At 56.3% G+C, this 20,062-nt stretch overlaps 2 protein-coding genes across 3 annotated transcripts; both read left to right on the top strand.

The window, feature by feature from the left end:
* Positions 1-659: 659 nt before the first annotated feature.
* Positions 660-12,867, top strand: LMBR1L (limb development membrane protein 1 like). 2 transcript variants are annotated; one of them, XM_037514673.2, is made up of 17 exons: positions 660-1,030; positions 3,899-3,983; positions 4,982-5,015; positions 5,968-6,107; positions 6,599-6,702; positions 7,384-7,510; positions 8,372-8,440; positions 8,577-8,641; positions 8,935-9,007; positions 9,095-9,178; positions 9,273-9,349; positions 9,893-9,970; positions 10,119-10,192; positions 10,420-10,510; positions 10,606-10,672; positions 11,906-12,067; positions 12,263-12,867. In XM_037514673.2, exons 1-17 carry the CDS (start codon positions 959-961, stop codon positions 12,328-12,330), a joined length of 1,470 nt encoding a protein of 489 aa, XP_037370570.1. In that variant the 5' UTR covers positions 660-958; the 3' UTR covers positions 12,331-12,867. The 2 variants fall into 2 exon arrangements, with proteins under 2 accessions (XP_037370570.1, XP_037370571.1); XM_037514674.2 differs by having other exon boundaries at positions 775-1,030; positions 10,179-10,260; positions 10,392-10,510.
* A 1,576-nt stretch (positions 12,868-14,443) lies between these two features.
* DHH (desert hedgehog signaling molecule) lies at positions 14,444-18,938 on the top strand. The gene is made up of 3 exons (XM_037514672.2): positions 14,444-15,008; positions 17,681-17,942; positions 18,220-18,938. The coding sequence occupies exons 1-3, from the start codon at positions 14,706-14,708 to the stop codon at positions 18,843-18,845; spliced, it is 1,191 nt and encodes a 396-aa protein (XP_037370569.1). The 5' UTR covers positions 14,444-14,705; the 3' UTR covers positions 18,846-18,938.
* Positions 18,939-20,062: the final 1,124 nt, after the last annotated feature.

The following is a 20,062-nucleotide window of genomic DNA, read 5'->3' as shown; positions in this document are numbered from 1 at the left end:
AATGATTAATTCTATTAAGTGAGCGGCGGCACATCAGTGGCCTGTTAAAGTCTGACTCAGCCCCGCTCGGCAATGATCCCCCGGGGACACCTCCTCAGTTCCAGAAGGGTATTTGTCGTTCTCGCTGCAGTGTCCTGCCGCACACACGACGCCTCCCACAAAAGCGGTCGCCTAAAAACTGGAAGAGGAGGGGCCCCTCCGCGCGGTCGCCTAAAAACTGGAAGAGGAGAGGCCCCTCCGCCCCCCCCCTTCCCCCCCATAAATGCCTTTTCAGGAAAAACGCCGCTAAGGACCTGGGTCACCGGGCAGCGGTCTGAGACCCTCATGGTGCTCTCACACCTGCCGGCTGGCCTAGTGTCAACGGTTCGTGTCACCTAAATGGTTCATGTTCACTGTCAAACCAAAATCTTGGCTGCTACTCAAACCCAGAAATCGTAGCGTTTCCACAGCAGGAGAGGAAGGAGACGTTTGTTTAGTTTTGGCCTGAGCACCCAGAGGCCCCAAGGATCCCGCCTCCTTGCACCGGACCAGCCTATCAGCTTCCTCTCGTGGTGAGTGGCAGCTCTCCGGGAGCCAATGAATTGCTTTCCCTGGAAGGAACGCGCTCACTCCTTGTGACGTCAGGCGGTCGCCCGTGAGCTGGAACAAGGACCCGCGCGTCCCCGCCGAGAGCGCGGTGGCGGGTGTTTGCGTTGAAACGTGACTGGGACCCAGCCTTAAAGGGGAGGGGCGGGGAGGGGGGCCGGAACCCTTAAAACCGGGAGGCTGGTGCCTGCCCCTTTAAGGGCGGGGCGTCGGGGCGTCTGAATCTGAGCTCGGGATTACCCCGAGTTTCCGTCGCAGGCGGCGAGAGGCGGCTTCTTTCTAGGCTGGGTCCGGGTGCTTGGCGGCGGCGGCTTCCCCCCGCTCGTCCTCCCCGGGCCCGGAGGCACCCTGGCCCAGCCATGCTGAGCAGAGTATGGAAGCAGCTGACTACGAGGTGCTATCCGTGCGGGAGCAGCTCTTCCACGAGAGGGTCCGCGAGTGCATCGTGAGTGCGGGGCCGGGGCGCGAAGGGCAGGACGAGGCGGGGGGACGCGCGGGGGTCCCGGCGGAGCTGGAAGTTCGGGTCGGGGGGTGAGCCTTCGGGCTCAGAGCGCCGGCAGACCCGGCCGGGACTCCGGCTCGACGGAGGAGCGGGTGCCCGGGCTGGGAACCCACGGGGCGAGCTGCTGGGGAGCTGCGCGATAAACAAAGCCGGTCGGTTTCCGTTCCTCCCCTCCTCACGCCCCTCCCCCAGCCTCCCGCGGCCCCCCCCCCCCCCCGAGGTTCTGGGCGTGAGTCTCCAGGAGTCGGAGACGCTGGTGAGCGAGAGAGAGAGAGAGAGAGAGAGAGAGAGAGAGAGAGAGAGCGCTTTGATTGGGGGAGGGCTCACCTGCGTTTCCCTTTGAACCCCAGCTGACGTTTCATAAAGGGGAGACACACTAACACCCTGAACTTGATGCCTGGAAAGACGGGAGGTGTAGAGGTGGCGGGCGGGGAAGAACTGGGGGGCTGGTGGGCCTCCCACTTTGCAAGAAAGGATTTCTTACTGAAGTGGATTTTAATGTGTAGAGATGGGCAGCTAAGGTTGCCCCCCTTTCTCCCCCTATTGATGTTTGTTAGAAACCCTGCAACTTCCCAGATTTCTCCTGTAAGTGGGCCCTCATTTTTCCCCTACGCACACCCCCGCCCCCACCCAAGTACTTCAGAGGGCACTTCGATGCCTTCCTTTACTCCCTCACTGCCGCTGAGAGCAACAATTGAACCTATCACAGGCCAGTGGACTTCTCAGTACAGGGCTAGGGGCACCCCGTGGAGGTTAGGGGGCGTCTCCTCTTTCTCAGGCCTGCTTTGAACATCACTCTCCTTTCTTCTCTGACTTCTTCCTCAGAGCTCCCCAGGATAGCCTCACTCAAATACTAAATGGAAAGGAAAGGGGAAAGATTTGGGAGAAGTGTTAGTGAGTGGGGGGTACCCATTGTTGGGGTTATCCTTCTTTTTTCTCAGTTGGAGCCTTTGGACTCTAGTCAGCTCTTGGCAGCCTCAGATTGGAGTAGGGGTAAAGTGAGCCAGGACATAACTAGATCCTGTCAGGACTGAAAATTAGGGCGTATGTCTGCTCATGTGTGGAACTCCAGATCTGCTTTCAGGAAGCCTGCCTTGTGTGTTCACTAGTGGATAATCCACATGGAGGGTTGGATATTCTGGACTCATGCCCAGGCCTTGAGACAGTGTAGGGCCAGAGGCCCACATTCCTAGAGAACAGGGAGAGATGAGACCTTGGACAGAGAAGCAGCCTCCTGTATTTCTCCCCCATCCTGTAATCCTATTAGTTGAGGACATCAGTGCTGGCCAAGGACAGCTTGAAGGCATCTCGTGCCTCCCCCACCTGGCTCTCATCCTCAGCTCTAGTGTATGACCTAACTTCTGGAACTGCGTGGAACTCCAGCCTGACCTTTTGAGCCCTCCCACCTTCCTGACTGTTACGCAAGCCCAGGGCAGAGCACTAGGCTATAACAATCCTGCAGTTACAATCTCACTGGCTCATTCAACTGCTTTGTAAATGTTAAAAAACGACAACATTGTATTAGAGCCATGATTCTCCTGGGGTCTCTGTGACTTCTGGCCTCCTTGAGTAGATAGTTGTGTGCAGGTTCTCTGTGGGGCCAGCTCCTTGAGAACTGGAGGACCCACAAGACTGATCCTACCTACCTTCTTGGCCTACTTCCAACTCAGTAGTATCTCTTCTCAAGACTCTCTGACCATGGAGACAGCCTGATCAGAGTCCCCCCTCCTAGACAGCTGGAGCTGACTTGGGATTGGGTGGGGGCACTTGCATGTGCCAAGTAACCCAACCCAATCCTGCCATAACTGTTGAGTGGAAGTCTAGGCCCAGGTGCATGGGGCAGGCCCTGAGAGGACTGGAAGTCACTTAAGGTGGGAACCAAGGCTTGAGAAAAGGGCTGATGCCAGCTCTAGAAACTTTGTAGATGTCTTGCCAACTAAGGGTGCTGTTAGAGGTAAGGGATTATGAAGTGCTGGCCTGGCCTAGAGTGGGCTTGATATCTCAGGCCATTGAGTAACACAGAGGTGGAAAATCTGACTTGTTCTAGGAACATGAGTCCTACTTAATTCTTGCCTGGAAGGTGAGTCGAGGTGGCAGTGGAGTCAGGGTAAAGGGAGGAAGAGTGGATGGAGGACAAAGCAGACATCCCCTACCTCCCCTCAGACCTGCTTCCCTTTCCAGTAACATAAACCAGAGGTATAAATTCCCTCTGGTTCTGCGGCCTGAGGCATATATGTGCGTCTCTGGTAGTTTTCTGTGCCCGTTTACCAACCAGGGTTTGACTGAAGCGTTGTCTCTTGGGCAGACCCTCATGGGGCTAGACATGTGCTGTTTCCCCAGGTGCAGGGGACAGCCACTGCTTTGTGTTTCTTTCTTTCTTTTTTAAAGATTTATTTATTTATACAAGCGCTGGGGTACAGGCCAGAAGCGCAGGAGGGTGAGAGAATTCACCAGAGACAGAGTGGGGAGCAGAACAGGCAGACGGACCGAAAGCACTGATGAGGGGAGCAGTGGGCAAGACAGGAGAGGTCTGCCTCGCCATGTGGGGATCTCCCTGGCCGGCCAGGAATTGAACTGGCGCTGCAGAGGCTGTGGACAGCTTCACAGCGCTGTGCTCAATCCGCTGCACCACTGGGGAGACCCTGCTTCGAGTCTATGATTAGAAGGAAGTACCAGATAGAAGATGGGACCCCAAAAAGTGTGGGTCCTTTTTTTGGGGAAGTGACCCGGTGGAATTAACAGAGAGACCATCTGGGCTATAGAATGTGCCAGGGATTAGAACTTCTCACTCCAGCTCACACTCTGCCACAGATCTCAACACTTCTGTTTGCGACACTCTACATCCTCTGCCACGTTGCCCTGACCCGCTTCAAGAAGCCTGCTGAGTTCACCACAGGTACCTGTGATTTCCCTCTCTTTCCTGTCCTCTGCCAGTGTTCTTGTTGTCATGGGGCCAGCCTCCGGGGAATGAGCCAGTCATGCCTGCTGGGAAAGGAGAGGTGGCTGCTCTGGAGTCTTTGTCTCTTCTGCTTCCCTTCTGCCAGTCTCGGTGGAAGTGTCTTCCACTAGTAAGGCCATTGGGAAAGTTACGTAACCTTTCTGACCCTCAGTTTCCTCTTCTACAAAATGGGCCTGAAAATCTCTCCTTAGTCCATCATCTTTGTGTGGACCAAATGAGATGGCTCATGTGGAAGCCCTATGTGACCCCAACATGGGCAACTGCAGGTGAATGTTGTCCTGTGCATGAGCTCACGTCTCCTTTCCCTGTGCCTCTCCATCCGGGACCAGAGACCGCCCTGACCAATGAGGTCCCAGTTGCTGGTGATGGTGGCTGTTGTTTTCATAGAGACCCTAAGAGTGCTCAGATTGGAACTTTCCTCCCTGTAGGCACTGTGTGATGGGGTGGGAGAGGGCATATTTGCCTCAGTTCCTGGCTCCAGCCTGGCCAGATCGTCCTGGCCCTGGTCCTTCCCTCCACATGACTTTATAAACCTCCACCAAACCCTGGGGGCCTGATCTATGACTCTCCCCTGTCCCTCCCCTCACTTCCCTTCACTGCACCCAGCCACTGATAAAACCAACCTCACAGAACAGTGTTTTGTATTTTCAGTTTGTGGAGAGGAGCCTGTAATAGGAGAAATTGTGGGAAGGAGGGAAATGGGGGGATTTCTGGCCCATAATCTCTCCACCTAGGACCACTAATTTCTAGGCCTCCACCATGGCCAGAGAATAGGGGTTGATACTGTGAGCACTCTCAGAGCTGCTGTCCAGCTCTGCCTCTGTGGGCCCAGGCCCTTCTCTGAGGGAGCACCGAAGGGGCGGACCACATTATTGCTGACTCCTAGAGCTGCCCACTGATATCCTGCCTCCTCCCTTTTCCTCTGTCTCTTGTAGTGGATGACGAAGATGCTACGGTCAACAAGATTGCGTAAGTGTCACTGCCTGAGCACCTGGCGCCAGCAGCTTTAGAAGCTGGGACCTAGTAAGGCTCCTGGAGATGGGGAGAGAATGGGATGTCACACAGTGAAGACAGAGTTTGTCCTTCCGCCCCACTTCTGGCTTCTTCCGGCTTTACCACACTCTGGGGATGCTTGGAAAAGCTGTTCTTCCTGTCCTCCTGGTTAGGTCAGGAGCAGCTAGGAGCCTCGTGGCCAGGAACTGTCAGCTGTGGTTCCTGAGTCACCCAAAATGGCATTGGGGATAGAGAGGGTCAGGATGCAGATTAATGGAAGCAACCGGGGCTGGGGCAGGTAGACCCCTCAGGGCAGACATGCTGGGTTCTGAGAGGATTATTCACTAGCATATACAGAAAAAAATAGATGACCTCTCTGGGTCAACCTCACCCCCCTTGATGGATCAACTAGATAAATATGTCCCTTCTTTTTAGCTTTTGCAACCTAGGACTCAGGCCTTGGCTGTGAAGCTGGATTTCAGCTCTCCTTTTCCCCACTTTGCCCTTGTGCAGGCCATCGCCACATGGGGTGACCTTGCTCTTACTCAGGGTGAAGAGGCCAGCTTAGAAATTCACATCCCTGAGCAGAGGAGAGAAGCTGGGCCCCTTAGCTTTGGCACCATGCCCAGTGTGCCCTATAGGCATGTGTGGGAGGGCCACATTCCTGGGGGCAGTCTGGGCAATTGACATGACAGGTGACTAGGTTCCGGTGAATGCCTGAGGTGTGCCCATCCCGTGTGCCAAGGCTTGCTTGGAGTGGGAGGAGGGGTGGAGGCAGGGGGCGGGGTGCTGGGTGCTCCTCCCCTATGTCTGTCACTGCTGGTCCTAGGATGAACCACAGGTGCTTGCAGGGAGGAATGCAGCTTCTTGGGCCCAGTGAGTGTCTGAGGTAAACAAGGGCACTGTGTTCTTCCTTTTCCCCATCCAGGCTTGAGCTCTGCACATTTACCCTGGCGGTCGCCCTGGGTGCTGTCCTGCTCCTGCCCTTCTCCATCATCAGCAATGAGGTGCTGCTCTCACTGCCTAGGAACTACTACATCCAGTGGCTCAACGGCTCCCTCATCCATGGTGTGTGGCTCCTGGTTGCAGCTTGGAGCGGGGATAGGGAGCAGACAAGGTCAGGCAGACCCAGGCAGCTGTGGGCTAGTCAGTCACCTGTCACTCCTCTCCCCCCACCACCACAACAGTCAGGGTGGGCTGGGCACCGCCTTACTAACCATCTCTACTTTTTCTTTTTTTTTTTTTTTCAAATTGTGTAGCCTTTTTTTTTTTTTTAAGATTTATTTATTTATGCATACAAGAGCTGGGGTACAGGCCAGAGGTGTGGGGGGTGAGAGAATTCACCAGATACAAAGCGGAGAACAGAACAGGCAGATAGACTGAAGTACACTGCTGAGGGGAGCAGCGGGTGAGTCAGGAGAGGTCTGCTGCACCTTGTGGGTAGCTCCCTGGCCGCTGCTGGGATTGAACTCACGCTGAAAGCTTCACAGCGCTGTGCTTAATCCCTTACACCACCAGGGAGACCCACTAACCATTTCTACTTTGTCTTTTTTCTCTAGGCCTCTGGAACCTTGTTTTTCTCTTCTCCAACTTGTCTCTCATCTTTCTCATGCCCTTTGCATACTTCTTCACTGAGTCTGAGGGCTTCGCTGGCTCCAGAAAGGTGAGCAAGGGATCGATCAAACAATCCAAGTAGGAAACAGAATTCCACTCAAATGGTTCAACTGAAGAAATTTTAATGAAGAGATTTTGTAGAGGTTTAGTGAGAGTTAAAGGGACCAACAAAGAGTTTGAGGTGCTAGTGACAGCAGGAAGTCATAAGGATCTTTAGCCCTATGGGAACAAAGGAAAGAAATAGTTTCTGGAACCCATGATAGTTGATGCCTGGGGGGTGGGGTTACCCAGCAGGGGAACTATTTTCTTAGGGCCACTGCCAAAACCATAGTGCCAAAAGTGGCAGGAAAAATACCCTGACTACCTTTTTCTATCTTCCACACTTCTGCTCTTCCTGTTCATTGGGAAAGTGGAACAGAAAACCAAGGGACAGAGAGATTTATGTGATGCAGAACTCGAAGGGCGGGGTCAACCTCCCAGGGAAAGACAGGGCTAGGGAATGGACCCTGGAAGGGAGGTTGCATGTGAGGAATATCCAGCATAGGGGAGGGCCCTAGGATGTGGGGTGGGAGGACTTATGAGTGTAACTCAGAGGAATAAAGAGGGAAACAGCCTCCCCTGTCTCCCAAATCCAGACCTCTGGTTCCCACAGCTAGGCTGCCATCCCCCAGGTCCCCTTCCTTCCCCACGCTGGCCTAATGTTACCCCCTTCCCTGCTCACCTCCTGTAGGGTGTCCTGGGCCGAGTCTACGAGACTGTGGTGATGCTGGTGCTCCTCACATTGCTGGTGCTGGGCATGGTGTGGGTGGCGTCAGCCATTGTGGACAACAACAAGGCCAGCAGGGAGTCGCTCTATGGTGAGAGGGCCAGCTTCCTCCCCACTCCAGGCTCTGTGGCGCTTCCGTTGATGGACGTCCCCCTGCCTGCAACAGTGGTGTCCCTCGAGGTTGAGAATATTAGAACACTTTCTCTTAGCCTGAAGTTTTGAACTTATAGCCTTTGGGCCAAATCTGACCTGCAGAAATGTTCCATTGGGCCTATGCAATGATTAAAAAATGTGTGAGGGCCTCCCCGGTGGCGCAGCGGTTGAGCGCTGGGTTGCGAAGCTGCCCACGGCCTCTGCGGCGCCAGTTCGATCCCCGGCTGCTCCCCGGCCACCAGAGGAGGGTCCCACATGGCGCGCAGACCTCTCCTGCCGCCCGCTGCTCCCCTCAGAGGTGTACTTCGGTCCTTCTGCCTGCTCTGCTCCCCGCTCTGACTCTGGTGAATTCTCTCACCCTCCCGCGCTTCTGACTGTACCCAGTGCATGTATAAACAAAACAAACAAACAAACCAGCAAACAAATAAATAAAGCATGCCTCTATTAAAAAAAAAAAAAATAAAAAATGTGTGAGTCAGTTGCTGACTTGTTAAAGTTGGGAGGTTTCACATTAATATCCAGATTGCATTTTGCTCAACAGGGTTGAGGATTTGACTGCATAGTCCCTGGTGCTTGGGACCTCTAGTGGTGTACCTTTTAAGAGGGGCTTAAAATCGCCATTTTCTTGAATCCTTCACACCCCATCTTCTGCTGACGCTGCTCAGCTTTCTCTTTTGCATACCTGCCTCACCCCTGTAGTGTATCCTTGTCTAGTCTCTGAGTCCTGTTAACTCCTAGTAAACAGGAGGAGAGAGTTGAACTAATGTATCTTTTTTTTTTTTTTTTTTTAACCCCCTAGACTTCTGGGAGTACTATCTTCCCTACCTCTACTCCTGTATCTCCTTCCTTGGGGTCCTGCTGCTCCTGGGTGAGTGTTCAGATTCTTGGAGGGATGGGCATGGTCCTTAGACAAGAGGGACAGGGTGGCCGAGAGGGACTGGAGAGATGAGAAGTGGGGTGAGGAGGGGAAGGGTCTGGTAAGTGACTGGTCCCCGTCCCCACAGTGTGCACTCCGCTAGGTCTCGCCCGCATGTTCTCGGTCACTGGGAAGCTGCTGGTCAAGCCCCGGGTATGTTGTGCCCCTTGCCCTTTGATCCTGAGAGGTCAGTTTCCTTGAGGCTGGAACCATGAAGCACCCTGTGGCCTTCGTTGGTCCCTGACCCCTTGGCCAGGTGCAGGGACCTGGTTCTCATCTGGAGCTGGTCACCGGACACACAGGGCAGTTGGGGGGGACTTCATGGGTTAGTGGAAAGAAGGGGACAGTGGAGCCCTAGGATGAACAGGATTCTGCCTGGGTCCTCGGGATCGTGTTAGTTAGTCCCTTGCTTAGTGACAGTTAGTCCCTTGCTTCCCCCTGCCCAGCTGCTGGAAGACCTGGAGGAGCAGCTGCACTGCTCAGACTTTGAGGAGGCAGCTTTGACCCGCAGGATTTGCAGTGAGTTGCAGTTCTGCCTAGCTGGAGGGTGGTGGTGGCTTAGGCTGGGCTGCAGGACTGGGGGCAGCACCACCTCTCTGCCTTCAGATCCCACCTCCTGCTGGCTGCCGCTGGACATGGAGCTGCTACACAGACAGGTGCTGGCTCTGCAGACCCAGAGGGTCATGCTGGGTAAGTGGACCGCTGGGAATAGGACACCTAGGTCGTCCCCCGAAGAGCGGCCCTTTGTTTCAGGCCTTGCTAACAGCTTCCTATCCATGTGCAGAGAGGCGGCGGAAGGCTTCAGGTTGGCAGAGGAACCTGGGCTACCCCTTGGCCATGCTGTGTTTGCTGGTGCTAACAGTGAGTGTGCCAGCTTTAGTGGGCATGGGTGGGTGGTAGTCCCTTGAGTACTTCAGGCCTTCTCAGGAAAGTGGGGGGAGGATCATCAATTACAGCTGTTGCCTCTCACTGAGTGCCTCCTTTATGACCTTATGACCTTCTGCGTGTGGAGCACATCCCAGTTTTGTAAATGAAGAAACAGAAGCTAAGGACTTAGTCCAAGACCACAAAGGGCTACTGAGTAGTAATGCAAGTTTGCTTGGGGGTGAAAGTAAGGGTTGAAATCCAGTCCGTGCCTCCGCTTGCCACACCCTGAACTTGGGAGTAAATCTTACTGCTCTGGAGGACGAAGTGCACATTTCTATTTGGCCTTTTTACAATCCTTCCTCCTGGAGAAGTGCATCATGCAATACCCTTGGAGGTGGTCTCTTGCTTGCACCAGTCTTGAGGGGGTCCCACACGACTAATTAGAAACTAAAATTGTTGGACCAGAGTGTCTGCTGGGTCAACTCTGGACAGCTGTGAGTGGGACAGACACGGAGCCTGTGACCTTGTCTCACACAGGGTCTGTCTGTGCTCATTGTGGCCATTCACATTCTGGAGCTGCTCATCGACGAGGCAGCCATGCCACGGGGCATGCAGGTTTGGGGCTGCCTTCATGCTACAGCTTTTGGGGAGGGCCTAACACAGCTGGGGTGAGGGGGGTCAAAGCTGAGGCTCAAGGGAAGGCTGGGTGCTGGGTGGCTCTAGAGGTGCGGAGTGCTCCTCAGTGACCTACTCCATCCCTTAGGGTGCCTCCCTGGGCCAGGCCTCCTTCTCAAAGCTGGGCTCCTTTGGTGCCGTCATCCAGGTTATACTCATTTTGTATCCTTTTGGAAACCCACGGTTGCCTCCATTTGGCAAACATGTCTCCTGGTACTCTGGGCAGGGCTGTGGTGGGAGTGATGGGGAAGGGGGCAAGTCTTCACCAAATTAGGGTTCAGAAAAAAGGATAAGACTGAATTTGAAAGGCGGGCTGGGGGCAAAGGCCCATTTCCTTTGAGATGAAGCTTTTGTCTGGGAGCTGGCCAGTTCTTCCCTAACCACAGCAGCTACCTGATGGTCTCCTCAGTCGTGGGGTTCTATAGCTCTCCACTCTTCCGGGGCCTCCGGCCCAGACGACAGGACACAGCCATGACACAGGTAAGGGGTGGTGGAGGAAGCCTCCCCCAGGCCTGCAAGGGCAGTGGGTGCTAGAGCTCTGTTACTCTCACTCCCCTTTCTTTACTCCCACTCAGATAATTGGAAACTCTGTCTGTCTGCTGGTCCTAAGCTCAGCGCTTCCTGTCTTCTCTCGAACTCTGGGTAAGTAGTGAAAAGAGGAAGGAATTGCCTTTTTTTTTTTTTTTTTGAGTACCTATGGGTGCCAAACTGGTACTTCATGCTCAGCCTTCTCTCATTACCACAGCAAACCATTGAGCCAGTATTGTCCCCAATATACAGATGGAGACACTGAATCTGTCTGACATGCCTGTACTAAGGTTCATAGTGCATTCTTTTTCTGCTTGTTACATCCCACAGCCTCACCCATTTTCATGGTAAAGAAGCATCACTTTTCCCCAAATATTCCTTTGGGGTAGATGATCTAAAATTCTCATTTTCAGGATAAGAAACAGAGACCAATTGATTTATTCAGAGTTGTGTAACTCATTTGAGGCAAGGCCGGGTTGGAATCCTTACACCCTAAACCCCAATCCAGTGCTTTTCCCACACATTGGAGCTATCAAATAATATACTCAGTCATCCCATCTTTAGAGCTATGATCTAGCATTACCTAGTAAGGATGTTCGAGAGTGTAAGTAGCTCTCCCCAAGACAGTTCTGTTTGGTTCTTAAGCTCATATTCTTTCCAGTATATCGTTTGTACTTCGGCCATGGGGACTTAGTGAAACCAGGCCAGTCTGTTCACCAGTGGTTCCTTTAGGTTGGGTGCAAAGGAATATTTTGTTTAAAGGAGGGGAGCGGGCCCCAGAATTTTGATTGATGATATTACTAGTAAGTGCTAGGTGAGCGTTAGAATAGTGCCTGGCACAGTGTCCTATGTGTGTTGTCTCAGTTCATTCTCACACTCCCATTATTTTCTGTACCATATAGTTGAGGAAACTGAGATACATGTGTTTATGGAATTAGCTCCATCATAAGGTTAGGTATGAATACGGAGTTCGGATAGGAACCAAAGCAGCTGGGTCAGAGACTGAGCTCTCTGCCTCCAAACTGCTCTACCAAAAAATATTTGGTAACCAGCTTGTAAGTTCCTGCCCCATGAACAAGTATCAGGCCCAGAGAGCCAGAGGGGACCTCATTGGCAGAGAAGATGCCAGAGCGGAAAGGGAACTTGGCACAAGACTTAGCTGCTGAGGCTTCGGGTCAGAGCTGCCCCTGAGCAGGCGCTTAGGAAGTGGGAGTAGCAACTGCATGGGAGAGACTGACCAGTCGGTTGCAGTGTAGAGAAGTGGCCACCAGGAGGCAGCAGAAAGCTGGGCCCGGAGCCCCTGAGGGTCTGGGGAGCCCACCGCCCATCATGACCTTTGTACTTTAGGGCTCACTCGCTTTGACCTCCTGGGTGATTTTGGACGCTTCAACTGGCTGGGCAATTTCTACATCGTGTTCCTCTACAATGCAGCCTTCGCTGGCCTCACCACCCTCTGTCTGGTGAAAACCTTCACTGCAGCTGTGCGGGCAGAACTGATCCGGGCCTTTGGTGAGAGGGACTAGAGTCCCAGGGTGGGGGGTGGTTGTGAGATGGGGGTGCTCTGGGGCAGTGCTCATCTCTGCAGGGGAGATGGCGTGCCCTGCTTTGTTGGTCATGTGCCTTATTTACCCATTCTGTGGCTTACGGAGGTCTTATCCCTAAGGACTGACCCCACTTTTGACTGGCCATTCCCCTCTTCTCCAGGGCTGGACAGACTGCCATTGCCTGTCTCTGGTTTCCCCCGGGCGTCTAGGAAGACCCAGCACCAGTGATCTCCAGCTGGAAGTGGGAGGAAGAAAACTGGACACTGCCATCTGCTGCTCAGGCCTGGGGGGGCACCCAGGGAGGGTGGACTTCAGGACCTGGAATCTGAGAAGGGTGGGTGGCATAGGGGACCTGAGTCATCTGCACTGTTGCATAATCTGAGCCAGAGTTTGGGACCAGGCCCCTCTGCTTTTCCAGATTTAACTGGGCCTCAATACTGCGGGGGAGTGAGGGGGGGCCCGGGGGACTGGGTATAGCTCCTGGTCCCAAATCCGTTTACACATCAGTCTGCCTCACTGCTGTTCCGGGCCATGCCTGTAGCCATGTTTACATGATTTGATGTGCAATAGAGTGGGGTGGGGGCAGGGGAGGGACTGAGCTGGGGGCAGACTTGGAAGTGAACTGTCTCCCTGGCCTCTGGCCCAGAAGAGCCTAAGCACTGTGTTATCCTGGAGGTGCTTTGAACCACTGGGGAGACAAGGGCACAGGGAGGAAGAACCACAACCGTCAGCAATAAAGTTGACCCCAGGGTTTGTTTGGTTTTTAAAGGGCCTGTCTATATCTGTTTGCACGATCTTATTCCTATCAGTCCCGAGTCTACCAGCTGAGAAACAGGGATCCTTTCCCTTATTCTCCGTCCTGATTCTTAGTGTCCTTTGGGGACTTGGGTGTGGTGTTAGGGCATACGATAAGGCATTGGGAAACTGCCTACCGTGGCCTTAAAACAGATTGGGCCCCTGCTTTTCCTTATACCTCTGGGCTTGTAGCCTTGTTTGGATATTGGGGATAGATGGGCATCTGTATAGGAATAGTAAACCCACACACACCATTAGCCCTCTCCTCCCTGACTTGGCTGTTGGATGTAAAGTAAAAGAAGTGACTGACTCACAAGGGTTTGTGATTTCTAACTCGGAGAAGAACCTAACTCCACCTTTCCTGAGTCTGAGTACCTTGAATACTATGCAAGACCCCCGCTTCATTGGGGGTAGGGACACATTTCTGCTGAAGGTTATGCAGATTGTGCATTGCACAACTTCTAGGGGTACCATTCGCCTCTCCTAGTAGTCACTTAGGTATAGTTCCTGTGGTTTTTCTCGCAAAAGGCGGTCAGGCATTTTGAGGAAAGGCAGCACAGAGTTGCTGAGTGCTAGCCGTGGAACAGAGTGAGGGGTGAGTATGGAAAACGCCAAAAAGTGTTGATTACACAAATACTTACTGAGCACTTCATGCCACGGGGATACATGGTAAACAGGTTTGTGCTTAAGAACCGCCTTGTTTAGCAAGGACAGATAAGTCTCCTACTGTACCACAATGCATGGCAGTTCATTGTTGATTCTCAAGAAAACAGGTTGGCATTAGGAGGACATCATGGAGGCTTCTTAGGGAAAGCGATTTTTAAATGATAGATTGGTAGATGAAGCGTTGTGGGGTCAAAACTTCTGAGATGAGACCTGAGTATCTTAAAGCAAAGCCCCAGGGGGCCCAGGGAGGTAGAAAATAAGACAGTTAGGTAATAGCCTGTTAGACGTTTAGAACCCACTGCCCTCCGCAGTTTCCAGCTGATGGTATTCATTTGAAAAGAAGCAGCTATTGGGGGTCTGGCAAGGATAGAAGAGGCAAGAAAACTTTGAGGTCATAAACCAGACTGTAACTGAAACTTCCTGATTGTGGGGAAGCGCCTAGTAGAAGCCTGCGAAGCTACCAAGGAAGGGCTGGTACCCACCCCTTTCAGTCCTGGTTTCTGGTGAGTGAGGAGAGGTGGAAGTGGGGGAGCTTGGGGAGGGAAAAGGAGGCTCTGATTGTATGCCCAGAGAAATCAATACTTTATGGATGATAGCAGAGAACGCAGCCTGTTAAGGTTGGCTTTGGGAGAGCAATGATCTAGTTGAAGTATCAGGAGGGAGGTTTGGTACCAAGCTAAGGTTTGGGGGGGGAAGGATGCTTATCCAGAGGCGAGGACTGTAAAGCAGGTGTCGGCTTGTGGAACACGCGAAAGGGACCAGCAGTGACCGGCTAGAACCCCCGCCCCAGGGGGAGGGGGCGGGACAGTCCTGGGAGAAGGGCGGGGGGCGGGGCCAGGGGCAACTTAAGGCGGAGCCCAGGCGTTCTGGCGTTGCCAGAGCCAGGCAGCAGAGCCAGGGCTGGGCTGGCACTCACCCACGACCCCCCTTCCCTGCTTTGATGGCCCGCCGGTAGCAGGTTCCAGACCCCCAGGGACATGCGGGCAGGACGGGCGGCCGCCAGGTGCGCAGAGCCACAGGCGCTCTAGGGCACTCGGGGGGCAGCTCTGCCTGCTGCGTTTTCTGGTGCCTGGGGACATGCCCAACTGACGGGCGAGCGGTGAGGACAAGAACGTTCTCTTGGGCCCCAGTCCGCTGCATCCATGGCGCTGCCGGCCAGTCTAGTGCCCCTGTGCTGCTTGGCACTTCTGGCGCTGCCGGCCCAGAGCTGCGGGCCTGGCCGGGGGCCGGTGGGTCGGCGCCGCTACGTGCGCAAGCAGCTCGTGCCGCTGCTCTACAAGCAATTTGTGCCCAGCGTGCCGGAGCGAACTCTGGGCGCCAGTGGGCCCGCGGAGGGGAGGGTGGCAAGGGGTTCCGAGCGTTTCCGGGACCTGGTGCCCAACTACAACCCCGACATCATCTTCAAGGATGAGGAAAACAGTGGCGCAGATCGCCTGATGACCGAGGTAAGGGGGTGCTCTCCCCACCTGGGCTGGGACTCTGCCACTTCTGCTCTCCCCCAGCAGCGGGGGACGGTGAGCCGGGCTTCACCTATAGACTTTAGTTTCAAAGACAATCCCCCCCCCCAAAAAAAAAAAAAAACCAAAAACCAACAAACCTGCAGCTGGATTGAAGTGATCAGGAGGGATCCCACTGGGAGAGACTGGGATGGGAGGAGGAGGAGGGACTAGTGAGAGTGAAGCTGGGAGAGACGGGGAGGGCGGGGATAGGAGGATGGCGGCAGGCGAGACGGGAAATGGCTGAGGCGTGGACCGGGGGTCAGTTACCGAGCCAGGCAGGAAGGGCTGGGGTGAGCTGGGGGCCAGAAGCGGGCCAGGCCGCAGACAGAAAGCCCTACCCTTAGCTTGCCTCCCGACGTGATTGTAGAAAAGCGGGGGGCCAGAGGCTGCAGGGCCTGGGAATGGGGTAGCCAAGGGTCAGGTCATTGGGCCATCCACCTGAGGAGGGGCTGAGTAGGAATTGCCTTTGGTGTGCAGGAGGCATCCTAGAACATCCTGGAACCTACAAGACTATTTTGGAATATAAACAACTGTCGGGGTAAAAAGCAATTTTCTATTAGAAGAATAGACAGGTCCCCCCGAAATTAGAGGGCTCCGTAGCCCTCAGGTTCAGCTTATTTCAAAGGCTTTCTTTGGAACGGAAGCGTTTATAACATTCAACTACCATGTACTGCGCATCTGTCTCCTGCAGACCAGATGTCTCCTCCTAACCAGCCTAGGGTGAGGTGAGAACGCTCTGGGCGAGGGGGACCCTCTTTGGCCAGTGACCTCAAACATAACGGAAGCAGGCTTGGAGGTCACGTTCTTCCACCCCCTCGCCTCTACTCTACAGCTGAGCGCTGGGCCGCAGGAGAAAAGCGATTTAATCAGAACCTCACAGTTCGTGGCGGCGTGGCCGGGACCAGAATTCAGGATTCCTGGTTCTGAGTCCCGTATACACTTTCCATTACACCACCTAATTGTGTACGGAGTGGGGCGGTGGGGGTAGAGGGAGGAGGACGGATTTCCTCTGATTAATTGCCATAGTTTTCCAGGTTACTTTGTTAGGAAAACCTGTCCAGGGGAGAATTCTTGTTCCTGCCCTGAAGACTGTTTCCTACCCAGAAATTGGAAGTGGATCCTCCTCCTCCCTTTGGCCATGGGCTCCTGTGGCCTTTTCCTCTGGCTGCTCCCTGCGACCGAGGGCCAGAACATGGGGCAGGCCCGGGAAGGGCTCTGATAGGCTTGGGAACCCCGTCGGTCCTGCTTATCTCCCACACCCTGCCTGCAAAAGGCCTCCATTGAGTTGGCTCTGCGCTGGGCTACTGCCCCCGCAGGTCAAGGCCTCAGGGCCTCCCTAGGGGACAAGACGACAAAAAGTGGGAAGGAATTACCCCGTTTGCTATCTTCTCCCTCCCCTCTTCTCCAACCCCGCGGAGGTGTAGAAGACTCGGGAAGACGGGCTGGGGTAACGCATTCCTCAGGCGGTTGGGAGAAAACCCAGTCGGAGGTGAGCGGTCCGCGGGGCCGGAGAGAGGAAGCTGTCCTCGCGGGCACCTCCTCCCGCCGGGTCCGCGCTCTGGGGCGCGCCAAGGTCTCGGGCTCGCCGCGCGGAGATAGCCGCGTGCCCTCCCCCGGCGCGGCCCAGCTGCCGCCCGGCGCCTCCTCGCCTCCTCCCCTGCAGGGGGCCCCCCAGACCCGCGCTGGGCCGCCCGCCCTTCTCAGGTGCCGCTCCCACGCCTCTCGGGGCCGCCCCGGCGCGGAGCCGCGGCGCTGGGGCGTGCAGGACCGGCAGGTCCTCGGCCAGAACCGGCGGCCGCGCCGCGGCGGGGGAGGGGCCGGGGCCGGGGCCGGCTTTGGGGGCGCGGCTTTCTGCCCTTTCCTCTGCCCGAGCCGCGGCGGCTGAAAAGCGCCTTTGTGGATGGAGCTGCTGAGTCCGCTGCTCCCGGCGCGTCCCCGGCCCCGGCCCGGGATTCTCGCTCGGTTAAGTCATCCCGGAGAATGGCCATTGTGCTGGCGCGGCCCCCGCCGCCCCGGCCTTTTTCCAGCAGCCTCGGCCCCGGGTGTCTCTGCCTGGGCACCTCGGGGGGCGGGGGGCGCGCGCAGCACGAAGGGGTTAATGCTGGGGGCCCAAAGGAGGCGCAGGAGGAAGGAAGGAAGGGAGGAAGGAAAGAACGGAGGAAGGAAACGGTGCCCGGTGCCAGGGAAGGCCACGAAACAAAGGATGAATCAGGCGGAGGGAGGGCGGCCGGGGGCTGGGGCGGGGGCCGGCTCCGCGGGCAGCTCTCGGGGAGCCGGGCCGCCCAGCCCCTCCCGGCCGCGGGGCCACCCGCCCGCTCCAGCCCCGGCCGCTCCCAGAAGGCGCAGGACGAGCGGCGGGCGCTCAAAGTGGGGGTGGGGGGCGCCAGGTCTGGGCACCCCTCTGGGCCTCAGAAATGTCCCCACAGCTCCCCCTCGGAGCGCCGGGCGGGCAGAGCGGCTGGGCGGACACGCCTATTCGGATGCTCGGCCCCCACCGCGCTCGCACTGGGCGGGAGGAGGGCGGGATGGGGAGGCAAAAATCGACCTGCCCCCAAGGTCCCTCGCGCCTCCCCCGTGGCGGTCGCGGTCGTGGAAACCGATTCCCCTTTGCCCCCCAGCGCTGCAAAGAGCGGGTGAACGCGCTCGCCATCGCCGTGATGAACATGTGGCCCGGCGTGCGCCTGCGGGTGACCGAGGGCTGGGACGAGGACGGGCACCACGCCCAGGACTCGCTGCACTACGAGGGTCGCGCGCTGGACATCACCACGTCCGACCGGGACCGCAACAAGTACGGCCTGCTGGCGCGCCTGGCGGTGGAGGCTGGCTTCGACTGGGTCTACTACGAGTCCCGAAACCACGTCCACGTGTCGGTCAAAGCCGGTACAGTAGTGGTGGGTGGTGAGACCCGCCCAGAGGGGGCCCCTTCGGAAAACCGTGACGCGCAGCCCTCTGGCCACCTTAGCCAGACCAGGTGGGCCTCCGTGTTGTCCATCGCCCCCTTCCGCCCGGCGTGGGGCCGGAGCCTGGGGCACCGCCTGGTTGTCCCCCGCTTGGCGAGGTCCGCGCTGGGTTTGACCCACGCCTTTGAGAATCTGCCCCCACCCCGGGTGGGCACCGCAGCTCTTGAGTCCGCCCTCTCCACGCTTGTTCCCCGCAGATAACTCCCTGGCGGTCAGGGCCGGCGGCTGTTTTCCGGGGAACGCCACGGTGCGCCTGAAGAGCGGCGAGCGGAAGGGGCTGCGGGAGCTGCACCGCGGGGACTGGGTGCTGGCGGCAGACGCGGCGGGCCGGGTGGTGCCCACGCCCGTGCTGCTCTTCCTGGACCGGGACCTGCAGCGCAGGGCCTCCTTCGTGGCTGTGGAGACCGAGCGGCCCCCGCGCAAGCTGTTGCTCACGCCCTGGCACCTGGTGTTCGCAGCTCGGGGGCCGGCACCCGCGCCCGGCGACTTCGCCCCGGTGTTCGCGCGCCGGCTGCGCGCTGGGGACTCCGTGCTGGCGCCGGGCGGGGATGCGCTTCGGCCGGCGCGCGTGGCCCGAGTGGCGCGGGAGGAAGCCGTGGGCGTGTTCGCGCCGCTCACAGCTCACGGGACGCTGCTGGTCAACGACGTCCTGGCCTCGTGCTACGCGGTCTTGGAGAGTCACCAGTGGGCGCACCGCGCTTTTGCTCCTCTGCGCCTGCTGCATGCGCTGGGGGCGCTGCTGCCGGGAGGGGCCGTCCAGCCCACGGGCATGCATTGGTACTCCCGGTTCCTCTATCGCTTGGCCGAGGAGCTGCTGGGCTGAGCGCTGCAGGCCAGGCAACCTCCAGCCGCCCCTCCTCGAAAAGCTGGGCCTGCAGGCAGAGATCCGGGGATGTGGGCAGCTGACGATGCTGATGGGGAGGGGGGGAGGGAAGGGGAGGGGGGAATGTGGAGGCGATGCAGGGAGCACCTGGGTTAGGGACAACCTCCTGCCGAGAAGAGGTGATCCTGGGTCCCAGGTAGGTGAGGGTGATGATGGGCGTCTTTGACGAGCACTGTTTAGTCTCTTCTGCCCCAATGCCTCAGTCCTACCCGATTATTTTATTTTCTATTTATAAATTGTAATATAATGATCTGCTTGCCGAGCCTGGCAAGATGAGGAGCTGGGGCACGGCGGGGTTAATACTGTCTGATAATCAGCCAATCTGACAACTGACATTTTCCTACAGGTGAGCTAATAAAGGGAAGGCTTCCAGAAGCTCGTTGGAAAATATCTCTATTCAGAGGGTGATTCACCTCCAGAAGGGAGGAGAGAAGGGTCTGACCTGGAGTTTATACCCTACTTCCGGCTCCTCCCTTCTTCCTCAACAGGTCTTCCTGCTCTTCCTCCCACTGCAGATGGGGGGTTCCACTGGATCATCAGCAGAGACCAGAAGAGACATGCCCTGTTCTAGGCGGCTGGTCTCTTCTGTCATGCAGAAAAGATCAAGAGTCTGCCCACGGGGTTGCATACGGACTGTCAGAGGCACCAGGGCTGTCCAAAGAGTGAAAGACTCCTGCACATTCCAGTCACTGTTCGTGGGGGCTGGGCAGAGTGGGGGGGATCAGGCCATTGTTGATATCAATGCTCAAAGAATTCTAGCCCCTTAATGTTAGCCTGCAGTCCTGCCCCCTCCCCAGGCCAAGAATCAGCCTAGTCCCCATCCTACCCTGGTGTCAAGGTCTGGATAGGGCTAACTTCCCCCGCCCCGGGATGTAACTGGACCAACCAGTGACCAGCGGGAATCCCTATAATTCACAACGGATGTCCCCACACAGACTGCCAAGAGAAAGAACCTGAACAGAGGTCTGAAACCCATCCGTAAGGACTGCTTGCAGGAGTGTCTTTAGCCCTAATATATTGGGAGCCAGTTGGGGGCAGGAAATTAGCTTTCCAAGCAAAGGCTCCCTTTCAGATCTCCTGTTCTGGTTGTTGTTTCTACTGGCTCCTCCACACCCACACCCCTTCCTGGACAGTTCTGCTTCCTGACCTGGTGTTTC

This window comes from Talpa occidentalis, unplaced genomic scaffold, assembly GCF_014898055.3.
Source record: "Talpa occidentalis isolate TD23 unplaced genomic scaffold, MPIMG_talOcc4v2.1 talOcc4.16, whole genome shotgun sequence".
NCBI classification, from domain to species: Eukaryota; Metazoa; Chordata; class Mammalia; order Eulipotyphla; family Talpidae; genus Talpa; species Talpa occidentalis.
The sequence above is the reverse complement of the archived record's forward strand: the minus strand, read 5'-3'. Positions and strand labels throughout refer to the sequence as shown.

Bases quoted from the DNA above. Each gene is read 5' to 3' on its own strand.
- DHH (XM_037514672.2), top strand. From the start codon at position 14,706: ATGGCGCTGCCGGCCAGTCTAGTGCCCCTGTGCTGCTTGGCACTTCTG. The intron at 15,009-17,680 runs GTAAGGGGGTGC...TTTGCCCCCCAG, and splicing joins CAGATCGCCTGATGACCGAG to CGCTGCAAAGAGCGGGTGAA. The intron at 17,943-18,219 runs GTACAGTAGTGG...TGTTCCCCGCAG, and splicing joins CCACGTGTCGGTCAAAGCCG to ATAACTCCCTGGCGGTCAGG.
- LMBR1L (XM_037514674.2), top strand. From the start codon at position 959: ATGGAAGCAGCTGACTACGAGGTGCTATCCGTGCGGGAGCAGCTCTTC. The intron at 3,984-4,981 runs GTACCTGTGATT...TGTCTCTTGTAG, and splicing joins GCCTGCTGAGTTCACCACAG to TGGATGACGAAGATGCTACG. The intron at 12,068-12,262 runs GTGAGAGGGACT...CCTCTTCTCCAG, and splicing joins AGAACTGATCCGGGCCTTTG to GGCTGGACAGACTGCCATTG.